A 21,533-nucleotide genomic window follows, 5' to 3' on the forward strand; every position below is an offset into this window, starting at 1 on the left:
TTAGCCAGTGTTTGGTAAAGAATAGGACCATCTCAGGTCATTAGGGAAAAGCTAAATTTAGAAAAAAAAATCTGTGCAGATGAACTCAAGGTCAATGTTTTCTAGCATATTTTCATTTTATTTCCTGATGATAAGTAGTAGAGTCTGATGCACTCAGGTTGACTTTCAATAAATGTAGGTTACCTGGTTGCCTGATTTGTTTCTTTTGATACTGAAATAGGCCAAACATTTGTATCTGTTCAGAAATGATTTCAGGTTGCTTTTTATTCTAAGCATAATCTGTATTCTTTTTTTAGTGGTTACAACATCCCCTCTTGGATGGCATCTATACAGTTCATCACCATTTTTGAGAAATCTTTAAGCAACTTGAGCCTAAGTTGAGCACACAAGCTGCTCATTTGGGCATACCTGTCCCCTACCACCACCACCAGGCAATAAACCCTAGATTCGTCTTCTGCCTTAGTCACCCAAATAAGTTTTTATTAATAGTCTGTGTGGGTCTTTTTTAGGCTTTAGTTTTAGAAGTTTTAGGTTTGCATAAAAGTTGAGCAGAAAGTACAGCGAGTTCCCATGTACCCTCTCACCCCACCTCACCCCCAGTTTTCCCCACTGTTAACATCTTGCATTAGTGTGGTATATTTACTACAATTGATGAGCCAATATGGATACTTTATTATTAGCTAAAGTTCATAGTTCACATTAGGGTTAACTCTTTGTGTTGTACATTCTATGGGTTTGGGGTAATGCATAATGACATGTATCCACTATTATACTGTTATGCAGAATAGTTTCACTGGCCTAAAAATGCCCTCCCTCACCTTATCCTGCCCCCAGCCCCTTGCAGCTGCTGATCTTTTTCCCTGTCTCCATAGTTTTGCCTGAGTCTATAGGTTTCCAACTGTATGTGTAAGACAGGGAACAATTTCACTAGAGTAGGGTCATAGACATAAAACAAGAGGGATTTAAAGATTTACCATAAAGCACATTCAAAGATAGCATGGGAACTACATTACTTTCACCAACTATATAGATGCATCTATTTATATTTTATTCAGCTAACATTAATTGATAACATACTATGTGTCAGCAGTGTTTTAGGTGCTAGAGTTAACAATAGTAAGCAAGGCAGACAGCTTCTCTGCCCTCCTGGAGTGTATACTCAAATTGAGGGTAAAGGAAAAGGACAGAAATTAAACAAAAAATCAAGTATTTTCAATACTGCCAAGTAAGATAATGGAAATCAAATAGAGTTATGTGATAGAGTGACAGTTGGAGACAGTGGTTAGGGAAGGCGTCTCTGAGGATATGACATTTGAGCTAAGAATTAAGAGATAAGAAGCAACTATCCATGCAAGAGAAGGACACTCCAAGCAGAGGGAACTGCACGTAAAATGGCCTGGAGATGGGAACAAGCTGAGTCTGAAAGCCCATGTGACTGGGTGGAGTGAGCAGGAGAGAGTGTATGGGGGTGAGGCAGGGAGAAGCAGGTGAGATAGGTAGGCAAGACTAGGTCATAATTGGTCCTATAAACCACAGTAAGGAGTTTCAGTTTTATTTTAATGGGAAGCCACTGGAGGCAGGAAAGTGATATGATCTGATTTACGTTTTTAAATGATCACTCTGGATCTGCAGAGTATCTTAAAAGACATCTTTAAAATAAATACTAACATGAATACACCAAGAGTACTAAAGATGCCAACCAATAAAGTGCAAATCCTAAAGTAAAAATGGTGTTTCAAGATCATCCTGGCATGTATCTGGTCCTTATCCACAGCACCCCAGAAAAGAAATAACCAGCTGAGACATTAACATTATTTTTGATTATGTCCACAATCTGCCAAGTTTACCATTTGGTATAGGGATATTTACACTTAATTCCCTACCAAAATGAAAAATCATTTCCATAGGGAACTATAAATGAACACTTCATTAGATGTATGTCTGCTTTCCATGGGAATTCCCTGGCAGTCCAGTGGTTAGGACTCCACGCTTTCACTACCGAGGGCCCAGGTTCACTCCCTGGTTGGGGAACTAAGATCCCACAAGCCACGTGGCACGGCCAAAAAATTAAATTAAATTAAATAAAAAGAAGTATTTCTGCTTTCCACTACAGACTTTTATTTTAAGCTTTGGAAAACCATGCTGTACTTGCAATTAGAAATTGCATTTGAGAAATACAAATGAGAAACGGCTGATGTTCATATTTGGCCAGCAGATGTGGTATCAACACCATGGGATGCTTGGGGATGTGAAATGGAAATTGGCCGACCACAGACCAGGTGCTTTTCTGCTTATTACAGGCCCAGCTCCAGGGGACCAGGCTCCCCTGTCAGTGAGTGATTTTTCTTTCTTAGCTTAAAAGAGAATTGGAACAATAAGTGATTTCCACTGTCTGTCTCTATGGCAACAGGTACCCTAATTTCACCTCTTAGATGGCAACTATACCTATTCACTGAATAGCTTTCAGTCCCTACTATTATGATGAAAAAATTGATTTCATGAAAAATGCTATTTAGGTTATAAGCAAACTTATCCCCCAGCAACCATGAAGTACAGTTTGTAAGAGGTAAAATCATTCATAAGCAGAATATACTCTGTGGGCTTTTCTTCCTTTTCAGGTGTAGGATATTTATCCCCAACATCTCTCTTCTAGTTGTTTTTGGATGATAAAATATTACTCTTTTCTTCTGTAACATTTATTTTTATTCAATTCTGAAAATTGGTCAGGTTCATTGTAAAGAGTTTGGCAAATACAGAAAAAATATAGAAAAGCATATGCAAGAAAATAAAACTCACTCTCCTTATTTAAAAATAATCACTATTAATATCCTGCTAGCATTTTAGATGTGTATACATATAAATACAACTTAAATGTTATAGTGTATATTTTTTTGTAACCAGACTCTTTCACAAAACATATTATGAGGAATTCTTCACATCATTAAGTATTCTTCTAACATACAATTTTAATGGTTTCAAAGGAGTCCATAATATGGCTTACTGTATTTTATTTAACTTATCCCTCTATGCTGACATTATTAACCATAAATGTTTATGTACACATCTATTGGCTTAGAATAAATCCCTGGATATGAAATACATGGATCAAATGGGATAAACATTTTAAATTATATTGCCAAATTTTCCCCCGAAATTATATCAATTTATTTTTCCACTGAAGGTAGATGGATAAGAGTATCCATTTCCTTAAATTCTTTATCAGAGGTACAGTTTTTAAAAAGAAAAAAATTGCCAATTTGATGGAGAGGGGAAGTATCTCATTATATTTCTTTAACATCTTAAATTTAAAACTTATTTTCAAGTTAAATATGTTTTTACATTTTCATTATTTTTTTAGGGTGAGGAGATACATAAATTGCCTGTTCACCTCTGAAGCAAAGACTATTTGTTGTCCCCTAATATCCATTCTACCTCTGTTTCTTAGTAACAGAAGAGATGACTTTTAGTTGAGCACATAGCCCTTTAAAATAAAGACATTTCCCATTTTCATTTGCAGCTAAGTGTGTCTGTGTGTCAACTCCAGGTAGGCAAATGTGATCTATGCTTTTTCAGAGAAACGTCCTTAAAGGGAGAGGATAATGCCTTCTTTTTCCTCTTCATCATTCTTGATGGTTAGAATGTAGATATTATGGTTAGAGCTTCAACAGCCATTTTGGACCATGAGGATGTGCTAGAGATGGCGGAGCAGAAAGCTAGAGGGAGCCTAGGTTCTTAAGAATTTTATGAAAGTGCCACCCTGCATGGCTGGTTTCCATATTTTTATGTGAGAAAATAAAACTTTCTATTTTTAAGCCATGATTAGTTTGCATTTTTAGTTTCATGAAGCTGAACTTAATCCTGACTGATGTAGATTAAGATTTTTTTCCTCATTTTTTTTCTCATTGATTTTTCAGTGCTCTTTCTATTTCAAGGTTATTTACACTTTACCTGGCACACATGTCACAAATTTTTCCAGTTTTTCATTTGGTCCTAATTTTTTTATGGAATTAGGATATGCAGAAATATAGTTATTCTTAAATTTATTTGCTACTTAAATTCCATTATATATTCAGAAAAATCAGATAACAGTATTAGCTTGGAAATATAAATTCCAGAGAAATAGTTTGTCTCAACCATCATAAGGCAGTACTGAGGCATAATTTTACTTCCTATAGGTATGCGATTAAATGGTTACATTGCAGGCTAAAGTTATTTAGATGATGAGAAATTGTGTATACTTTTGAGGACTTAATCAATAATTCATTGCTTGCTAAAGCAGAGATTTTCCATTTTTAATCTGTGGCGCTCTAGGTTCAAAGCATTGCCTCAGAGGTCTCCACTGGGGCTTAGGTGGGGCTGAGAGGGCCAGCTCTGCCTGCCACTCCCAGTTGAGGTTTTAAAGGCAGTCACTCTGTGTTATTCACTGGAGTTCCACAAAAGAGCCCCTGCCATATGATTTCCTCCCCACACAGAGAAAAATAGAGCGTAACAATTTCCTACCAGATCATAAGCAGCCAGCATCTTTTTCTGCACATCTGGAATTGCCCCCAGAGGCTCCAGATGAGGAAAGTTGTCTTTCATCACAAGAGAGACGGAGGGAGTATTGTCACTGGTGATGAGCCGAGAGGACAGGGTCAACAGGCACTGCTTCAGACTGGCAATTGGAGGGAGTCCGCACAGTTCCTTAACAGACACAATGGCATTCTGTGGGGAAGAAAACATGGAATTACACTTCTGACCACATGACACATCCCCCCCAGCACGTCTAGGTTTACACAAAAGTATATTCATTAAAAGTATACCCTTAAATACATATGAAATTTGAAGCAAACTGGATTATAACCAACCAAAAATGTTGAGATACGCATGGAGATAACACGCAGAGCTAATTCACAACTACACTTCACCTTTCTCAGCTTTTAACAACTGCCACAAATATGCCACAAAGCAAAGCAGATTATGACCCAAGGCTACACAGTGCTTTTCAAAGCAGGGTTGTGGAATATTCTGGAATATCTGAAATATTCTGGACAATGCACACAAATTAATATTGGCTGATCATGAATATCTTGTTAAATTTGTATCATGATGATCATAAAAGCATGTCAGTGGTTGTACATTGGAGTGCATCTTCTTTGAGTTTTTCCCCTCAAGGTAGCAGGCTGCTATTACTCATCGCCCTCCTTTCACATAACCATCAGTGGTATTCCTTTGTCATCCCACCAGAAATGCACCTGACAGACACACATAATGAAACACGTTTCATGTAAAGCTACAGTTTTCCATGTGACAGGCATTTAAAAGATTCATTTGAAGTAGAAATTATGCCTATTAACAATGAACAATACCTAACCTAATGTGTGTCTCATGAATTTAGTGACAATGATGGTATTCATTTTTCTAGTAATTAGGCTCTAAGTAATCCTAAACCAAAAAAAACTTTGAGATGAGATAAATTATCAGTACTAACTGGAAAAATTTTATCTATAGCCAACTCTCCTTATTATGTATTTTAAACACGTAATACATGCAAAGGACATATTCCAAGAATTATATAGAACTACATAAAATCTACTTCTAATATATAAAGTCAGGTGTAGAAATGACTTATAACTAATCTAACATAGGGGTTTATAATAGTTATAGAATTATGTCAGAAAAAGTCAGGTAGATAATGCTGATATTTGGAGCCTATTTTTAGAATAGCGGCCAAGGCAACCCACCACAAGTTACACGTTTACAATCTAAGTATTTGTATGTGGTTTATGTAATATAGTATTTTCTACCATTTTGGTGATTTAAAATTGATTTTAAACCCATTCCAGAATTCCTCTGTGAAATAATGTAAAAATAAAGTTTTCACCAAGTCATGGTTTGGCGTTCAGCATCACATAACTAAGAACCATGAATGATCATTGGGTTTTGGTGGTGGTTAATTCTGGATTCAAAGCTCAAATTCCTATTTATTAAATGCAATATTGGGGAAATTATTTAACCTCTTCAAGCTTGTTTTCTATTTTGAATGTAGGGATTTTTGGTGAAGGTTACTATAAAAATGTTAGCTAAAGGGGCAAATAAAGTACATTGAAAAATATTCCTCTCCTGTTTTGCTCTCATACATGGACTCCTGCTTCTGCCAAACAATATCTTCTTGCACATTGTAGGAACTAAGCAAGCATTTGCCGTTTGATTGTTTCTTAGTAACATGAGCCTAGAATAAGCATATTAAATAGTCTTGAAGAAAAATGTTTGCAGCCATCTCTGATTATAAGCATTAATGAAGGCAAGAAAACTGACATTGAATTCCTACATGCTAAGGCTAGGTAATTTACATATACTCTCATTTAATTCTCATAATAATCCTGTGATGTAATTATTACTATTTTTCTTACCTTATGAGGAGAAAACTGATGACCAGATATCTGAAATAATTTGCTCAAGATCACACAGGGATAGAGTTTAATCCAGAATCCATGTCCTTTCAATTAAAGCACATTTCTAAGAGAAGACTAAATAGTTTTCAACAAGTTCAAGTGCTGAATTTTGTTTGTTTATTAGTTTTCTTTGTTTCGTGGAGGGTAATTTATTATTGTTGTACACAAACAACTAAGACATCATCTAATAGGCTTTACATTTGTTTTATATGACTTCAAATACCCTTCTGTGTTCTTATCTGCAAATATTTTACATATATACTCATAATTAGTATGCATGTGTTTGTATATATAAAATTTTGCATATTACATGCACATATAATATTTTATATTCTATTCTTTTCACACTGTTTCATATACACATTCCCATATATCAATTTGGTTTTGTACTAGGGACATTTAATGGATATATAAAGCATTTTGCTACATTGATACTCCATTAGCTGGCTTAGTTCAGGCCAGATTTAACATAGCATTCACCATTAGAAACATAAAATATATCTGTTTTACAGAAATAAAGTTACAGATGTAGAAAATAAACTTATGGTTACTGGGTGGGGGTGGGGAGGGATAAATTGGGAGATTGAAATTGACATATACACACCACTATATATAAAATAGATAACTAATAAGGACCTACTGCATAGCACAGGGAACTCCACTCAATACTCTGTCATGCCTGTATGGGAAAAGAATCTAAAAGAGTGGATATATGTATATGTATAACAGATTCACTTTGCTGTACAGCAGAAACTAACACAACATTGTAAATCAGCTATACCCCAATAAAATTTTTTTTAAATATCTGTTTTATCACAGGCAATACTGAACTTAATTCAGCAGTACATGGGTTTACACTTCCTCTGTGATAGTCTTCTGAGCAATCAGATCATTAGTAAAACACAATGTTCACTGGTGAGAGAGGGGGGTCAGAAGACTCAGGGGTAAGGGAGGACAGTATGGGATTTTTCCTACCTGCATATTTTCTCTCATATCTATGGCTTCTCGTAAGGGATGAACTGCTATCTTAAAGATGTCATCTATGGTTTTAAGACCAATATTCCTGAGCATGGTATACTCCCGAACTTTCTTCCCCATTCTCACTGAAAGGCTGCGCTTCTGTGGCTTTCCTCCTCCACTTCTATTAGTTATTGCTATGTGGACGAAAAGAGTTACATGCTCCATGACGTCACCCACAAAGGAGCGGAGGGGAACATGCCGATATCCAGGCTGCAAACATTCGAACGGGATTGTATATTGCCCTATAAACTCATCCCCAATGTAGTCGTCATCCAGAACCACAAAACGGATCACGGCCAGCTCAGGCAGGTTCACTTGAAACTCAAAGGTCTCATCAAAAATAGGATTATCACTGTTTTGTTGTACAGTTTTAGTTCTTTGTTCTGAACAGTCGGCTGGAATTCCATGTATCTCTATACACACGTAGGGATCTATGACATCCCCTTTGGCACAAGCTCCCTTGGGCTTTGGGAAGTTCTGACCACTGATGATCTTAATATGAAGCACTAAAGGAGACACCCCTGGTACAATGCCCTTTGTATTTGCACTGAAGTAAGAAACTTCATCGCGCATGATGGACGGCCTTAGAACGTAACCACAACCTCCATTTTGAAGAAACCAGCCTGTGTGAAGGTCCATCATTGGACCCGGAGTCTGGAAATTCATTGCCACAATCTGACAGCCACAATTCCAAAAGTCCTGTGGATTCAAGTTACTGGAATCGATTCTCATGGCACTTGGATAGATTCGTGATAAGAACTTCTTATTATAATTTACAAAATCCTCTGGGTATTCATTTGCAATTCGGCTGGCCTCTGTTTCACTAAATGAACAAATTTCCCAATAGTTTTGGCTTTTCATAGATAGTTCAAAATCCCTGTACTGAACAGATTTACAGATAGACACCAAGTCAGAGAGCTCCCTACACAGCAAGATTTGTTTCTGCTCACCATTGTAATCTACTGACATCCTTCGAGACATTTCAGCTTCTTCATCTTCGTCTGTAACTTCTCCTTCTAAAACATCTGGATCAGAAGGCAATTTCTTTCCTTTCACAATGATCATTCTTTTTAATTTTTCTGGTGATGGGAGGTAGGATTCTGACGGCAAAGGTGCTTCAGTATAGAGTTTACTGCCAAAGACCTTTTTCATCTGTTGAACCATTACCTTCTGCTGTGGTAGGGAGCAGTGATTCCCCAAGCAAAGAATGAGTGGGTACTCAGAAGCCACAAAGGCAAATTTATTTATCACCTCTATGACACTTCGAAAGGAAAGGTGTGTTGTCATGTTATTTCGATTACAAAGGATTGGTTCATTGTCTGAACCATCATTTACGTCAAGTTCAATGCTTCGACAGCCCATTTTCAAAGCTCTAACATACCCGTTAATGTCAGCCGGTCCCCTGAACTGGTCTTCTATGAGATAGGTGTTGTGAGAGGCGTTGATGTAATAGTGAGATAATGGCTGGGTCATATCTTGGGCAACCTTTTTTTGTTCAGGATCAAAAATGTCACATTCTGGTGACAACAAATACTGGGTAAAGCCATCAATTGCAAGAAACCCTTTCTGACGTCCCTCTTCAGAAAGCTCATATCTCCGAATAATGTCTAAGCACATGTCCTCGGTGATCTGGGTGACTCCTTGCTCAGCTTCTAAAAAAAGCATGAGATCATTGGCATCCAAATACTCTTTGTTTTTAGATATCTGTACAAGTAAGAAATACACTTCTGGCCTGGTGCAAAGTTCACAAAAAGCTTCACAAAACTCCTCTTCTGTCACTCGGGTGGTTAGCTTTTCTTTGCTCTTCTGGATTTCTTTAAACTTTAACCTGATCTTGGATTCCTTCAGGGTAGGGTTGAGTTGTTTTATTAACTCTACAGAGGTGTCTTCCAACATAATCCCATTCCCATCGATATCTGCTGCTTCAAACACCTTTTTCAGCCACATAAACCTTGGTGTGTTCTGGTTGCCTTCCATAAAATCAAGGGGTTGCTTACGTCGAGAAACCAGATACCGTAACCCTGACACCCAGATGTTTGCTACATCTGCTGAATTGGCAACTAGGTCCAGAGACTCGTAGTTTTCCCCGTGGAGTATGGAAAAGGCACAGTCCTCACAAATCTGGTCAGCAAGGCCATTGTTTCTAAATGTTTCCGTGTTCTTCCCCAGTTGGATCTCTTTTATGGCAGAAATATCAAGCTTAGCTTTCTCAAGGTCTTTCTTGGAAGGTTCCCAGCGAAGAGCTTGGAGGTCTGTGTCCAGAGTGAAAAAACGGTTGTAAATGCGAGAATTTGGCCGTACTTTCTTCAGTTCACAGCCAGCTTGCATGAAGCTGATGCAGTCGCTTGCGCTACTGATTTTCTTTTCTGATGGCATGCTGCTGAAAGACACGGTTTTCTTTCTTCCACCACATTTTTGGTTTGCAGGATCCTGTAAAGCAATTTGAAAATAATGAGTCACTTTCCTTTAGAAAATAGACAAATTCAATAACACTCTATGAGTGCCTCAGACTCCATTCAACTATTATGATTATTTGGACAGGAGCTAGCCTAAATTTTACCTTTTCACTGTTTCAGAAAAGAGAAATTGCCAAGAAAATTGATATTATTAAGTTCAGGAAAAAAACTTATTTTTCCAATGCCTGTGTGTTCTTTGAAATAAAATCAAGTATTTAGTTAACTACAAATCACTCTTATTTGTTCATTAAAGTAGATTTCCTAAGATCCTCTACCTGTTGGTACTTTGACAACCTTGCTCATGTCCCTATAGATATATGGAAGAAATAAAGCTGGATTTCTTTTAAAAATTTTCCTCATTTACACTTTGCAACAGTTTAGTTCAAATACAAGTTTTTTACCTTAACATGCATTACATCAAAAAGGGCTTACAATATAGCTTAACTAAAAAAAAAAAATCGCTTTTTTTCCTCAAATTATTTTGAAGAATAAAGGCACCTTGAAAGTCAGATTGAGAGCTAACAATAGACAAATGACTCTCACTTGAGCAATTTTTCAGACATAGGTAAACAATTTAAGTGAACATTATGATAGAGTTGCCATAGGATCCAGCAAAAGACGAAAACTCTAATTTGAAAAGATACATGCACCCCAATGTTCACAGCAGCACTATTTACAATAGCCAAGACATGGTAGCAACCTAAGTGTCCATAAACAGAAGATGTGATATATATACAATGAAATATTACTCAGCCATAAAAAAGAATGAAATGATGCCACTTTTAGCAACATGGATGGACTAGAGATTATCATACTAAGTGAAGTAAGTCAGAAAGAGAAAGGCAAATACCATATGATATCACTTATATGTGGAATCTAAAATATGATACAAATGAACCTATTTACAAAACAGAAACAGATTCACAGATGTAGAAAACAAACTTATAATTACCAAAGGGGAAAGGGAATGGGAGAGGGATAAATTAAGAGTTTGGAATTAACAGATACAAACTACCGTATACAAAATAGATAAACAACAAGGTCCTACTGTATAGCACAGGGAACTATATTCAATCTCCTGTAATAAATCATTATGAAAAAGAATATATATATAATAATATATGTAATATATATCTGAATCACTTTTCTGTACACCAGAAACTAAGACAACATTGTAAATCAACTGTACTTCAATAAAAAAATAAAAATAAATGAACATTATGAGATTCACACCTACATTTCAGTATATTGCTATTAGCAGCCACTGCATAAAACCAAACAGAAATATGAATGGCTCCACTAATTTTTGAGGTTCTTCCAATGTGAATTAAATTTCAAAGCCTTTTGCCATAAGATTTCACAGGGAACACTTGCATCTTACCTTTTACCCATTTCTGTAAGCGTCCTTGTATCTTAGTCTCACAGAGTCCCGATTTCCTCAGCCCACTTCGCCCTTCCCTGAACAACAGTGCCAACAGGGCATCAAACTTCATTTGTGCAGATTAGTGTATTTTAAGCAGGTGAATTTCTTGTGGCTACTTCCTTCTTGGGTGTGTCTAGGCCTTTTCACCCATTGCCTTTTCTAAATTTCAGGTCCAGTCCTCTGAACACTCATAATCACAAGACGATGTATTTCATCTTAGCCCTGGACTATCCACTGTGTCTATCACTCCCAATTCATTTGCACTGAATATCTGAACAATGCCACTTAAAACTGGATTTTTCTTTATACTTTCTTCTGTTCAGACCATGGACTCAAATTAACAATGCTCCCAATCATATTATCAATTCAGATAATTCTCCCAGGAACAAATTTCCCAAAAGTACCTTAGTGCATGTTTAAAGTGCCCAATTTTATAAAGCATATCAAAGAGGCAGCAAAGTATAGAGAGCAAAAGGCATGGTCCTTAGGGTAGAAATAACTAGTCTCCAGTTGGTATTATTCCACTCACTAGTGACCCTGGGTAAGTTACTTATCCTCTCTGAATCTTAATTTCTGCTTTTACGTAGGAACTAATAATCATTATATATAATAGAGCGTTACTATGAGACTCAAAAGAGAAAATGTTCATGAATATTCTTTGTAAGGTTAATCTTTTTGAAGGAGGAGGAACATTTCATCATACACCTGGTCTCTGTAGGACTTTCAGTAGGCACTGACCAGGGATATTGGGGGTTATCCAGAAGTTGCTTCATTCCTGATCTATGAGCATTTAAGACAGATCTGCAGTGAAAAACTGAAAATGTTTAAAAACAGCCATATGATATTACTATTTTAAACACTGAAAAGTGTAGCCAAAGCAGTCTAGGCTGTTTCCTTCAGGCATTCTTTTAAAACAGGTTAGAATCTCTCTTCTAGGGTCTCATTTAATTGTGGTCTTGCCTGTAAGAGTCTCCCTATCTTATGATTCAGAAAAAGGCAGGATGATTTATTATTCAATTGACTAAAACCTTGCTTGTGAAAAAGAAACAAAATTTGCTTTAGTTATGGGATGTTGGTAGGATGATTCATTGACTCAAATATATATCTGATCTTCAAGTGACAAAGATATAAATTACTCAATTTAGATTAGAGGATATTGTCTCTTGGTGCCCTGGCATTTAAGAACTTAGCCCCCGCTTTTCCAGAGAGTTGTTATTTTTAATTATCCCACAGTGGTCAATTTCCTCATCTTTAAGTTAAAAAACAACCATAAATCTTCAGCTGTTTATATGCAGATGCACTATTAGAACACATTTAAATTTGTCACAGCCCACATGCTCAGAAATATCAGATGTTTGTGTGTATTTTTCCACACCATCAAGGCAAGAACCTAAAGGTACTGCTGAGATGGGATTAATCTAACAAGTAAAATACTGAAGGAAACTGTGACTATGAATTGTGATGGTAAATTAGACTGTGACTCAGCTTTTAAAGCTACCATTTCACTAGACTTTTAAGTACTGAGAGCTTTCACATTAAAAATTATTTTTATATAAGCAGATCATATTCCAAATAAGATGATTGTCAACAGAATTATAAAACCTCTAATAGTTTCTAACAAAGGTTAAATGGGAAATCAGTGTTCCTCTGAATGCATGTATATATTTCCTCTACCCTATGCATGGTATTATACCATCCTTCTCCATGGTCTAAGTGCCAATCTTCACTTCAGCCACTATTTGTTTATGAGAACAAAACTACTGCTGTCAGAATAGCTTTCTCTTATAAGCCTCTCTTCTTTGTGGTGATATCGCCTCATATCAAGACTTTCTCTCCTAGTAAGTTAAGTCTTCAAGAAATAAATGTTTTATATCTACCCTACAAAAGAATCCACCTGCCTCGTAATGCTTATTTCTTGCCTTGACATGCAACTTTTACATGATTATAAAACTTAACCTAAAATGCTTTAAAACTTGGAACCAGTGGAAAAGATAACAACCTTTAGGTTGTCATCTTACAAAGGACAAATTCCAAAGTTATTACAAGCCCCCAAATGAGCAAAAATATATACTTTATTTATATAATAGAGAGAGAGAGCCATAGTACATATGAACAAATAGTTTGTTTGCTGTTGACTAGAGCCAAGATTATTTATATTCAAAATATGCTGGAAAAGTTTCAGGACTCTGATGTTTCTCTACGTCTGTTCTTTCAATGGTCAAGCTATGCATTAGCTCTGAAAAGTTGGCAGAAGGGGAGATGGAAACTGTGTTAGAGTGGACAGGGACGACGGGCTACTCCAAATCTCTTTCTGAGCTTCTTCACCACCAAGGCCTCTTTGCTGAGCCCTACACCCCTCTGTAGTTCCCTCAAGAAGATCTTAGCAGATTGATGGTAGGGAAGGAGTACTATTCTAATAAACAGACTGGGGGTATCCGCAACTGAAGAAAGCTAAAGTACTGGTTATAGATCTTCCTGTTGATAAACACACCAAAAAAATTTGATGATGAAATAAGAGCAAATCCATTGCAGTTATCTATATATTAGGAAGATAGGTACTTGTGGCACTTTCCAAGAGAAACCAAAGTTTGTTTTTAGTTCCCGTGTGCTCTTGTCAGTTTCTAGCTCATGAGATGATTGAATTGACTCCAAGGGCCATAAGGTCATTATTATAAGGAGATTATTATAAGGTATGAGAACTTGACATTTATTTCAATGCTAAATTTCCTCACTCTGGAATGAAAACAAAAGGCTAGAGTACTAATTCCTCCCCCCCAAAAAATTTTTTCTTAGAGCAGCTTACAAAATGAAAAGTATGAACAGTACGTTGTGATGCCTCTATCCCCTAAATTAAAGCTTAGCCTCATATTCTAGTGGGGTCCAAAAATTAGTCAGGCGTTGAGCTCAATTTTTTCTATTTCCTAACATTCTGTGTTTAAGTTTCCAAATTATAATTTCACAAGAAGGGATCACATTTAAACAAGTTATATAATAAATAAACCAAACTGTGTTTATATGTTCTCTGAATATTTCCAGATAAGACCTTACATTTGGATCTACTGTCTTCTTAAATTAATCAATACTCTACATGAAGTATTTAATCATCAGAATCAAGAGGAGTCTCATAAACTGGCAAAGCAATAGACAAACGTTTTATCTTTTATTAAAACAGTACAAGACATTGATTTGTCTATGAACAGTTTCTAATATATGCATATCAAAGATAATTTCTATCTAATTTCATGATATAAGGGTTGATGTCTAATCTTAAGAATAATTTCAAAATATTAGGGGAAAATGGTCAAATGTTGTTCTAGTTTTTTAAATTTTTTCATTATTTTCTACAATATTGTTGCTTATCCACTCTTAGGAGTAGGATACCAGTCATGATCACATGAGATTCCCACACAAGAGTAAAGGCTTTATAGCTCCCTAAACGTGTTTTATTAAACTAAAATTGGGGGGAAATGTTCAGATAAATCGAATTAATAAACCTGTTTCCGTAAGTTCCCATTGGCATTTGCTCTCTGAGCCTAACAAGATAACATATGCTGCAAGTTCCTTAACAAAACTTAGCAAACAAAATCATTTTTCATCAGAACACACTCATAAGCCCCGGAGAGAACTCTGCTTATTCGATGAAAGCACAGTTTTGGGTCTCAATAATGAATTATTTCAATATAATAATTTCAAAAAAAGTATACTAAAGCAGCACAAAAATGTAAATGTACCCAATGCCATAGAACTATACATTTAAAAATGGTTAAAATGGTAAACTTTATGTTATGCCTATTTTACCACAAAAAAAGAACATATTGAAGCATTGTACAAAACCTTAAGAGTAAAGGAAACATACCCAGGTTTACCTACCTCTGACCTGATAAGCATGTTTAAACATCTAATTGTAATGTAATATATTCCTTCCATGGTGGTTTTTTTTTTTTTTTTTTTTGGTAAGTTGTTATTAAGTGAATGACAATTCTTTGTTAAAACAGAACAAATTTACAAAAACTTTAAGAATGGCAATCAAAACACCAGGTGTAAAACTGTGATTAGAAAGAAACTTATTTCATAATACAGAAATCCAGCTGCATAAATGCAGATACACTAAAGTGACATTCACTTTTCTTTTTTAGTAAAAGAGGGGGGGAAACATTTATTTTTGAATAGTTCTCTTAAGAAAGTCTCCACATACAAATTTAATAGACTATACCTAAAAGGCAAGCAAAAATATAGCACATAAATCTTATTTTCACCATAAGGAGCCTATCTTTTTCTTATAGACAACCTATGAACTATAACTCTATACTAATAATATTCATTCCGGTTTTATGACTTCCAAGCAAAATTCAGAAAAGGTTTAGTTGATACATGAAACCTTCAAAGGATTGTAGACAATATAATCTAGGACCCAAATGAGCCCTAACAATGGATGCTGAGAGGCCTTTGGTCTCCATTCTTCATTCATTCATTCAACAAACAATGATAGGTAGCTACTTCATGCTAAGGACTAGCACATTTAAGAGTTTTGAAGAAACGGATAAAGTCTGCCTTTTATCTTAAATAGATCACTTTGGATGCGCGCTAGAAGGATTTGATATGGACAGAACTGAAGATGGTGCAGTAGGTAAGCAGCATTAAAGGAAAGAGCTGGTGATGGCCTGAGGTAAATAGCTAATAAAAGGAAGGGTGAGAAGTGGGAAGTATCAAGAAATAGGAGGTAAAATCAGAAGTTCTTGATTCAGTCTAGGATGACTCCTAGGTTTCTGGTTTGAATGAGATGTGAGTGGAAATATTGCTAACAGAGAGGAAATACAAGGAGAGGTAAAGTTGAAAATGAAGGAGGTTTACTTCGGGTTATGGTGGATTATAGATGAGTATGGGCCACCTAGGTGAAGAGGCTAGGCAGAGGAGATGACCTAAAGGAAAGAAAAGGCTAAGGGGTAAGAGAACCAAGAGCATGAGTCTCACAGGAACCAAGGAACACATTTGAAGGAGCAAGTGTTAGAAAATAACATGTTAAAGTGGCTTATTGGATTCAGTCGTCAAGATATTTACTGGTAACTTTAATAAGGGAATGTCTTATGTTGCCTTCAAAATGGTGAGGATGGTGTCAGGGGTGAGAGCCAAACTGCAGCCTGAAAAGAGTTGAGAGCAAAGGGTTCCAGGAAAGTGGAAGAGCAGGTACAAAAGTCCTTTGGTGGGAAAGAAGGCCAAGATAACTACAGTATAATAAGTGAGGGGTAGAGAGGCCCCAGATAAGAATGAAACAAAAAGCAGAGGCTGAGAGTGATACGTCAAGAGAAGGCTACCCTCACAACGCTGGCTTTATTGACTTATATTGGTGATAGCTCAAGGAATGGAATCCAAGTCTAATGGATACATTAGATGTACGTAATGTGTGTCATATATACCTATATCTAAAGTATCCTGTCCAACGCGTCTATGCCCAAATCCACAACCGTGCCTGGCAGTTTGGCAGTCTGGAAAAAACCCAGCCCCCGACACAAGGCCTAACTCTTCCCACAAAACTCCAGGAGTTGGGAATGGTGGTATCGTCACTACATCTGTTGCCTTCAAGTTTCAAGTAAGGGAAAGTTGCAACTGTAGAATTACACCATTTTTTCACATTGAAATTTCCAAAGTTATTTTCTCACAGTAAACTCAAATTACTTAATGCAAAGTCACAAACAGGTGATGTCACTTACTTATGATGAGCACCATGTGACCCACCTGATGTCACTGTGTGGGGCAGTGGGGGTGGAGGTCCTGATGGGCATTGCTGAGAAGCGGCTGAAGCCTGACCCAAGCTCTGTGAACCACAGGCTCTCCCTGGTGGCTCTCACTAAGCCTAGTCGGTAAGAAGCTGAATTTTCTTATCCATAAAGAAAAGTGTTCATTCTCTACACCATCTTATAATTCAAGAGGATTAATTAAAGGCAATGTGTGAAGTTATTCATGCACATATCTCTCGCCAAATTAAGTTTTATGTCTGTATTTAACATTACATTTCATTTATAAAAGGTGATCCATTTAATAAAATGCACTAAAGCCATCCCCTTTAGGAAATCTACTCCACTGTGTACATACCATGGCTGTGTTATGAAATTCACTGAATTATAGGAAGCCAGAGACCCTCTAAATGTTCTTTTAAATGACATCTCTTAAATGACCCTCCTCACTTGAAAACAAAAATTGTTGATTTTCTAAAGGCAAAGATGGAATAAAATGTAGAGTCTATTTCAGCGTGGGTTCTTAGTACCTTTGATTTGTTTTGTTTAACGGAGGAAGCTTCCTGCTGTGCTATATCTCACTGCAATCATTCACTCATTAGAATTCATTAAGACATTACTCTAAATAAAAGTGATTATCTCAAGTTCTTCTGCTGCATGGTTTCTACCCAGTTAGGGTTTTTCTGCAAGTATGATTCTCGTCATGCATGTTCCATGCATTAGTTCCAAATACAGCATTCACTTATGCAAAGATTAACTGAACACATACTATGTGCTAGACAACATCCCAGTGATTAGTTCTTTAAAAATTATTAATCCCAACACTAATGGCACCTGGAATAAATGCTTTCTTTCCATCACACTTTTTATGCACAGGTTTTTATAACTGATGAAATTTGTAAGTAGAATAATGACAAAATCTTCAAATTTAATAAATCAAGCAAAGCATATAACGAATGCTTCTAAATAAATTAAAACAGCTTTAAATAACATTGAGGATGTTTGAGAACCAAAACCACAAAGGGGTACAAGAGCTGGTGAGGTGATATTTAAAAGGGAGTACTAGTAATTAAGTACAGTTAAGTTACATCTTTACCACTAGGGCATTTATCTAGATACTTAAAATTGGACAAGAAAAAAATTAAGCTTTGAAATGTTCAAAATCTATAAAGGTCTTAGTTAAAATAATTTTTAAATTATTGCCACTTAACAAGAAAACAAATATGGTTTTCACATGGAGCTACACTATAATTTTATGCCATGAGAAAAAATCTTAAATTACATAGCCCTACCTGTGACTCCATTATTCCCAGATGTGCTAGAAAGACCTTGCCACTAACAGTGTGGCTAGTAAGAGTTTGCTGCAGGAACCCAGAAGATGGCATCAGTGGGTTTAGTCACACCAAAGTCCTGTTGCCATGTTCTCCTAGTAACTGCTAATAGTCAGACTGCAAAGCACATTATTAACCACAAGAGTACTGGATTTTTAATAGGTTAACATTTTTATAATGCCTCCTAAAATAACTGGAATAGCAAAATCAAGGTTAAGGAGTCACATTCTATCAGTTTCATTTTGCGACAAGAGGCTTCTTTATTCTCTAGAGCATAATGTTTGGCACAGACTAAAGAGGCTTTGGTTTGAAATTTTTAACAAAACTGGGAAGAAACCAACTCAAAGGAATGGTAAGAATAACAGTAAATCATACCAAAGTATCCTTTCTGGATCACAATTTCAGGAACACTATATCCTGATTTATATATTTTAAATGTTATTTATGATGTTTGTTCAACAACAGTGGACTAAAGGTGAAGAATTACCTCTGCTTGAACTTTTTTCTATATACTTTCATCTCTGTGATTCATTCAAGAGGCAAAATCATAAACCTAATGAAAAATCTCTGACTTTCATTGCAGATCAATGCTCATAGGTAAAATCAAAGACTATTTACCTGTTTGGAATTTTTTTCACCTGTACAGAAATTAAGTCCATATAGGTGAGGAGATCTGGCCACAGAGGAAACCAGGTCGATATTGACTTTGGAAGCCCATGTCTCCAGACGTCCGATCATTCTATTGTGCCATTGATTCTTGCCATTTCTGTTTTCCCCACAGAATGAGGGCACAAACCCTGCTATTGTTTACTGTGAAACCTCACTAACTGATGGACTTTCTATTTTCAACTCTTATTTCCCCGCAAGTCCACGAGCATAGATGTTCCTTTATAGTGTCAACTGCCTTCTTGGGAAAGGGCTTGTTTCTCACTTAAATCTCACCAATCTCCTCTTGCATCTTTCACAGTCCACTACTTTGTATACAGTAGTGGTACAAGGTACATCAACACTCCCATTTTTCTAGTCAAAAACATGATGTTTTCAACTAATCCAATTGCTACATGAAATGCATGATTTTGCTTATTGTAAGTCCCAGGAGAATATGGTACAGTACCGTGTCTTAGCAGCACCAATATGAATAAAATGAAGTGGACACAAATAAAGGTCATCTGACAATTATTCAGTGGCTTCTGAAGAATGACATGCTGCTATCAATCCTATTCCTCTAAGACAGATGTCCACCTCACACTCAAAAACACTACATTTAAAATTTATCAGTAGCCTGTGCAACTCTCAGCAGAGGTGCCAAGAACCAAGTGGGCCTAGAGACTGAGATATGATTCTGTCCTTCGTCACAAGACTCCCTACACAGCAGGCTCAGGAATCCTGGCTGAACTTATGCCAGAGCCTACTTTGTTGTTTCTGGTGTGAGGATTAATCAGAGGTGCTCTTTATAGAAGGCAACATGTCATGGTCCCTATAAAAAGAAAGTCTGTAATGAAGAATATGTAAATGTATGCTTTTATTTTTTTTTTTAAGATTTTTTTTGATGTAGACCATTTTTAAAGTCTTTATTGAATTTGTTACAATATTGCTTCCGTTTTATGTTTTGGCTTTTTTGCCGTGAGTCATGTGGGATCTCAGCTCGCCGACCAAGGATTGAACCTACACCCCATGCATTGAAAGATGAAGTCTTAACCACTGGACCGCCAGGGAAGTCCCAATGTATGCTTTTAATACCTATCTTGCTAACACGTCTCTTTCAGTGTATTGTTGTAGAGATTAAATAGAATGCCCTAATTATTTCGTAGGTATAACTGTATAATTAATGCTTAATTAGGGCATCCATCAGAAATTGATATATGATTAGGGAGGCGTTCAAACCTATACATAATTTTTTTTTCATTCCAATTAATGTTGCACATTTACTTAAACTACATTATCTGAAAAATTAAAATATCAATAGGAATGCAACATTATTAAATATAGTTCATTTCAAAAATGTTCCTGAAAAAATTTTGCATTTTCCTTTGTGTGCTAAATAACCAGTTCACAGAATAGTTTCTGCTTCATTTTGACTTTTCAATTTTTAATGGTAATATTTACCATCAAATATGAGGCACCAACATATTATTTACATTGATTTCAGTCACTCTGGAATTTAAACGTATTCTCCAGTCATCTAAATTTGAATAAAACATATTTAAAACTGAAAAGGAAATGCCCAATATGTTTCAACACTATGTGAGTTCTACCATTTGTTATCGTAGGGTGTTATTGGAGCTGAGTTTCAGAAACAGATGTGATTTATAAAAATAAAATCATGTAGAATTTGAAAGTTTCTAGGAGAGTAGATCTTAAAAGTTCTCATCACAAGAAAAACAAATTTTAAATATGTGTGGTGACAGATGTTAACTAAACTTATTCTGGTAATTATTTCACAATATATAAATATATCAGATCATTATGTTGTACACCTAAAACAAATACCATGTTATGTGTCAATTAAATCTCAATTTTAAAAAAGAAAATCATTCAGAGTTATATTAGCTTAAGTGGAAATAAGGTTATAGTCAGCCTTGCTACAGAGCATAAAGATGAATTAATGAAATAGAATTTGAAAAATGGTCAAATTCCAGGAATTCATGATTTTCTGTGCAACATTTGTTAAGGACAAGATTTCAGACTATATACATCATTTATAAGTTCCAATTGGGGTAAATATAAAATATATAACTATTAGTGGTATTTCTTAGAGATAGAATCAGTGCCACTGTACTATATAGAAATAAACATGTTTTGGTTTCTCATTAAGAGAAAAAAATCTTACAAGAGATTTAAAAACAATAAATTTACTTTATAAAAACATCTTGTAAATGTGTGTGACTCGGGACATGAAGATTAAATGTCAATTTTATAAAAGTATAATTCTATTGAAACCTAAAATACAATTCATTTGTAGTCTAAATCCATTTTTCTCTACACTCAGGGAAGTCTAGTCTACCACTTAATAAATAAATGTATATCTTAACTAATGGACCATTTCTTGCATTTGCATTAAGTTTTACAGATTCTAAAATTTATACTTAAGTTATTTTAAGCTTCCCAGTTGAATATTCCTTGTGTAATAGATCCCT

General features: G+C 35.8%; 1 protein-coding gene across 1 annotated transcript in view; it reads right to left on the reverse strand.

The window, feature by feature from the left end:
* PLCL1 (phospholipase C like 1 (inactive)) overlaps window positions 1-21,533 on the reverse strand; it is a 353,594-nt gene that overhangs the window by 62,477 nt on the left and 269,584 nt on the right. The window contains exons 2-3 of the mRNA XM_068544718.1: window positions 7,410-9,884; window positions 4,501-4,704 (exon numbers count right to left, since the gene is read on the reverse strand). Of these exons, the coding sequence (XP_068400819.1) occupies window positions 4,501-4,704; window positions 7,410-9,884 (2,679 nt within the window). The remainder of the gene's footprint in view (window positions 1-4,500; window positions 4,705-7,409; window positions 9,885-21,533) is intronic.

This window comes from Eschrichtius robustus, chromosome 5, assembly GCF_028021215.1.
Source record: "Eschrichtius robustus isolate mEscRob2 chromosome 5, mEscRob2.pri, whole genome shotgun sequence".
Lineage (NCBI taxonomy): Eukaryota > Metazoa > Chordata > Mammalia > Artiodactyla > Eschrichtiidae > Eschrichtius > Eschrichtius robustus.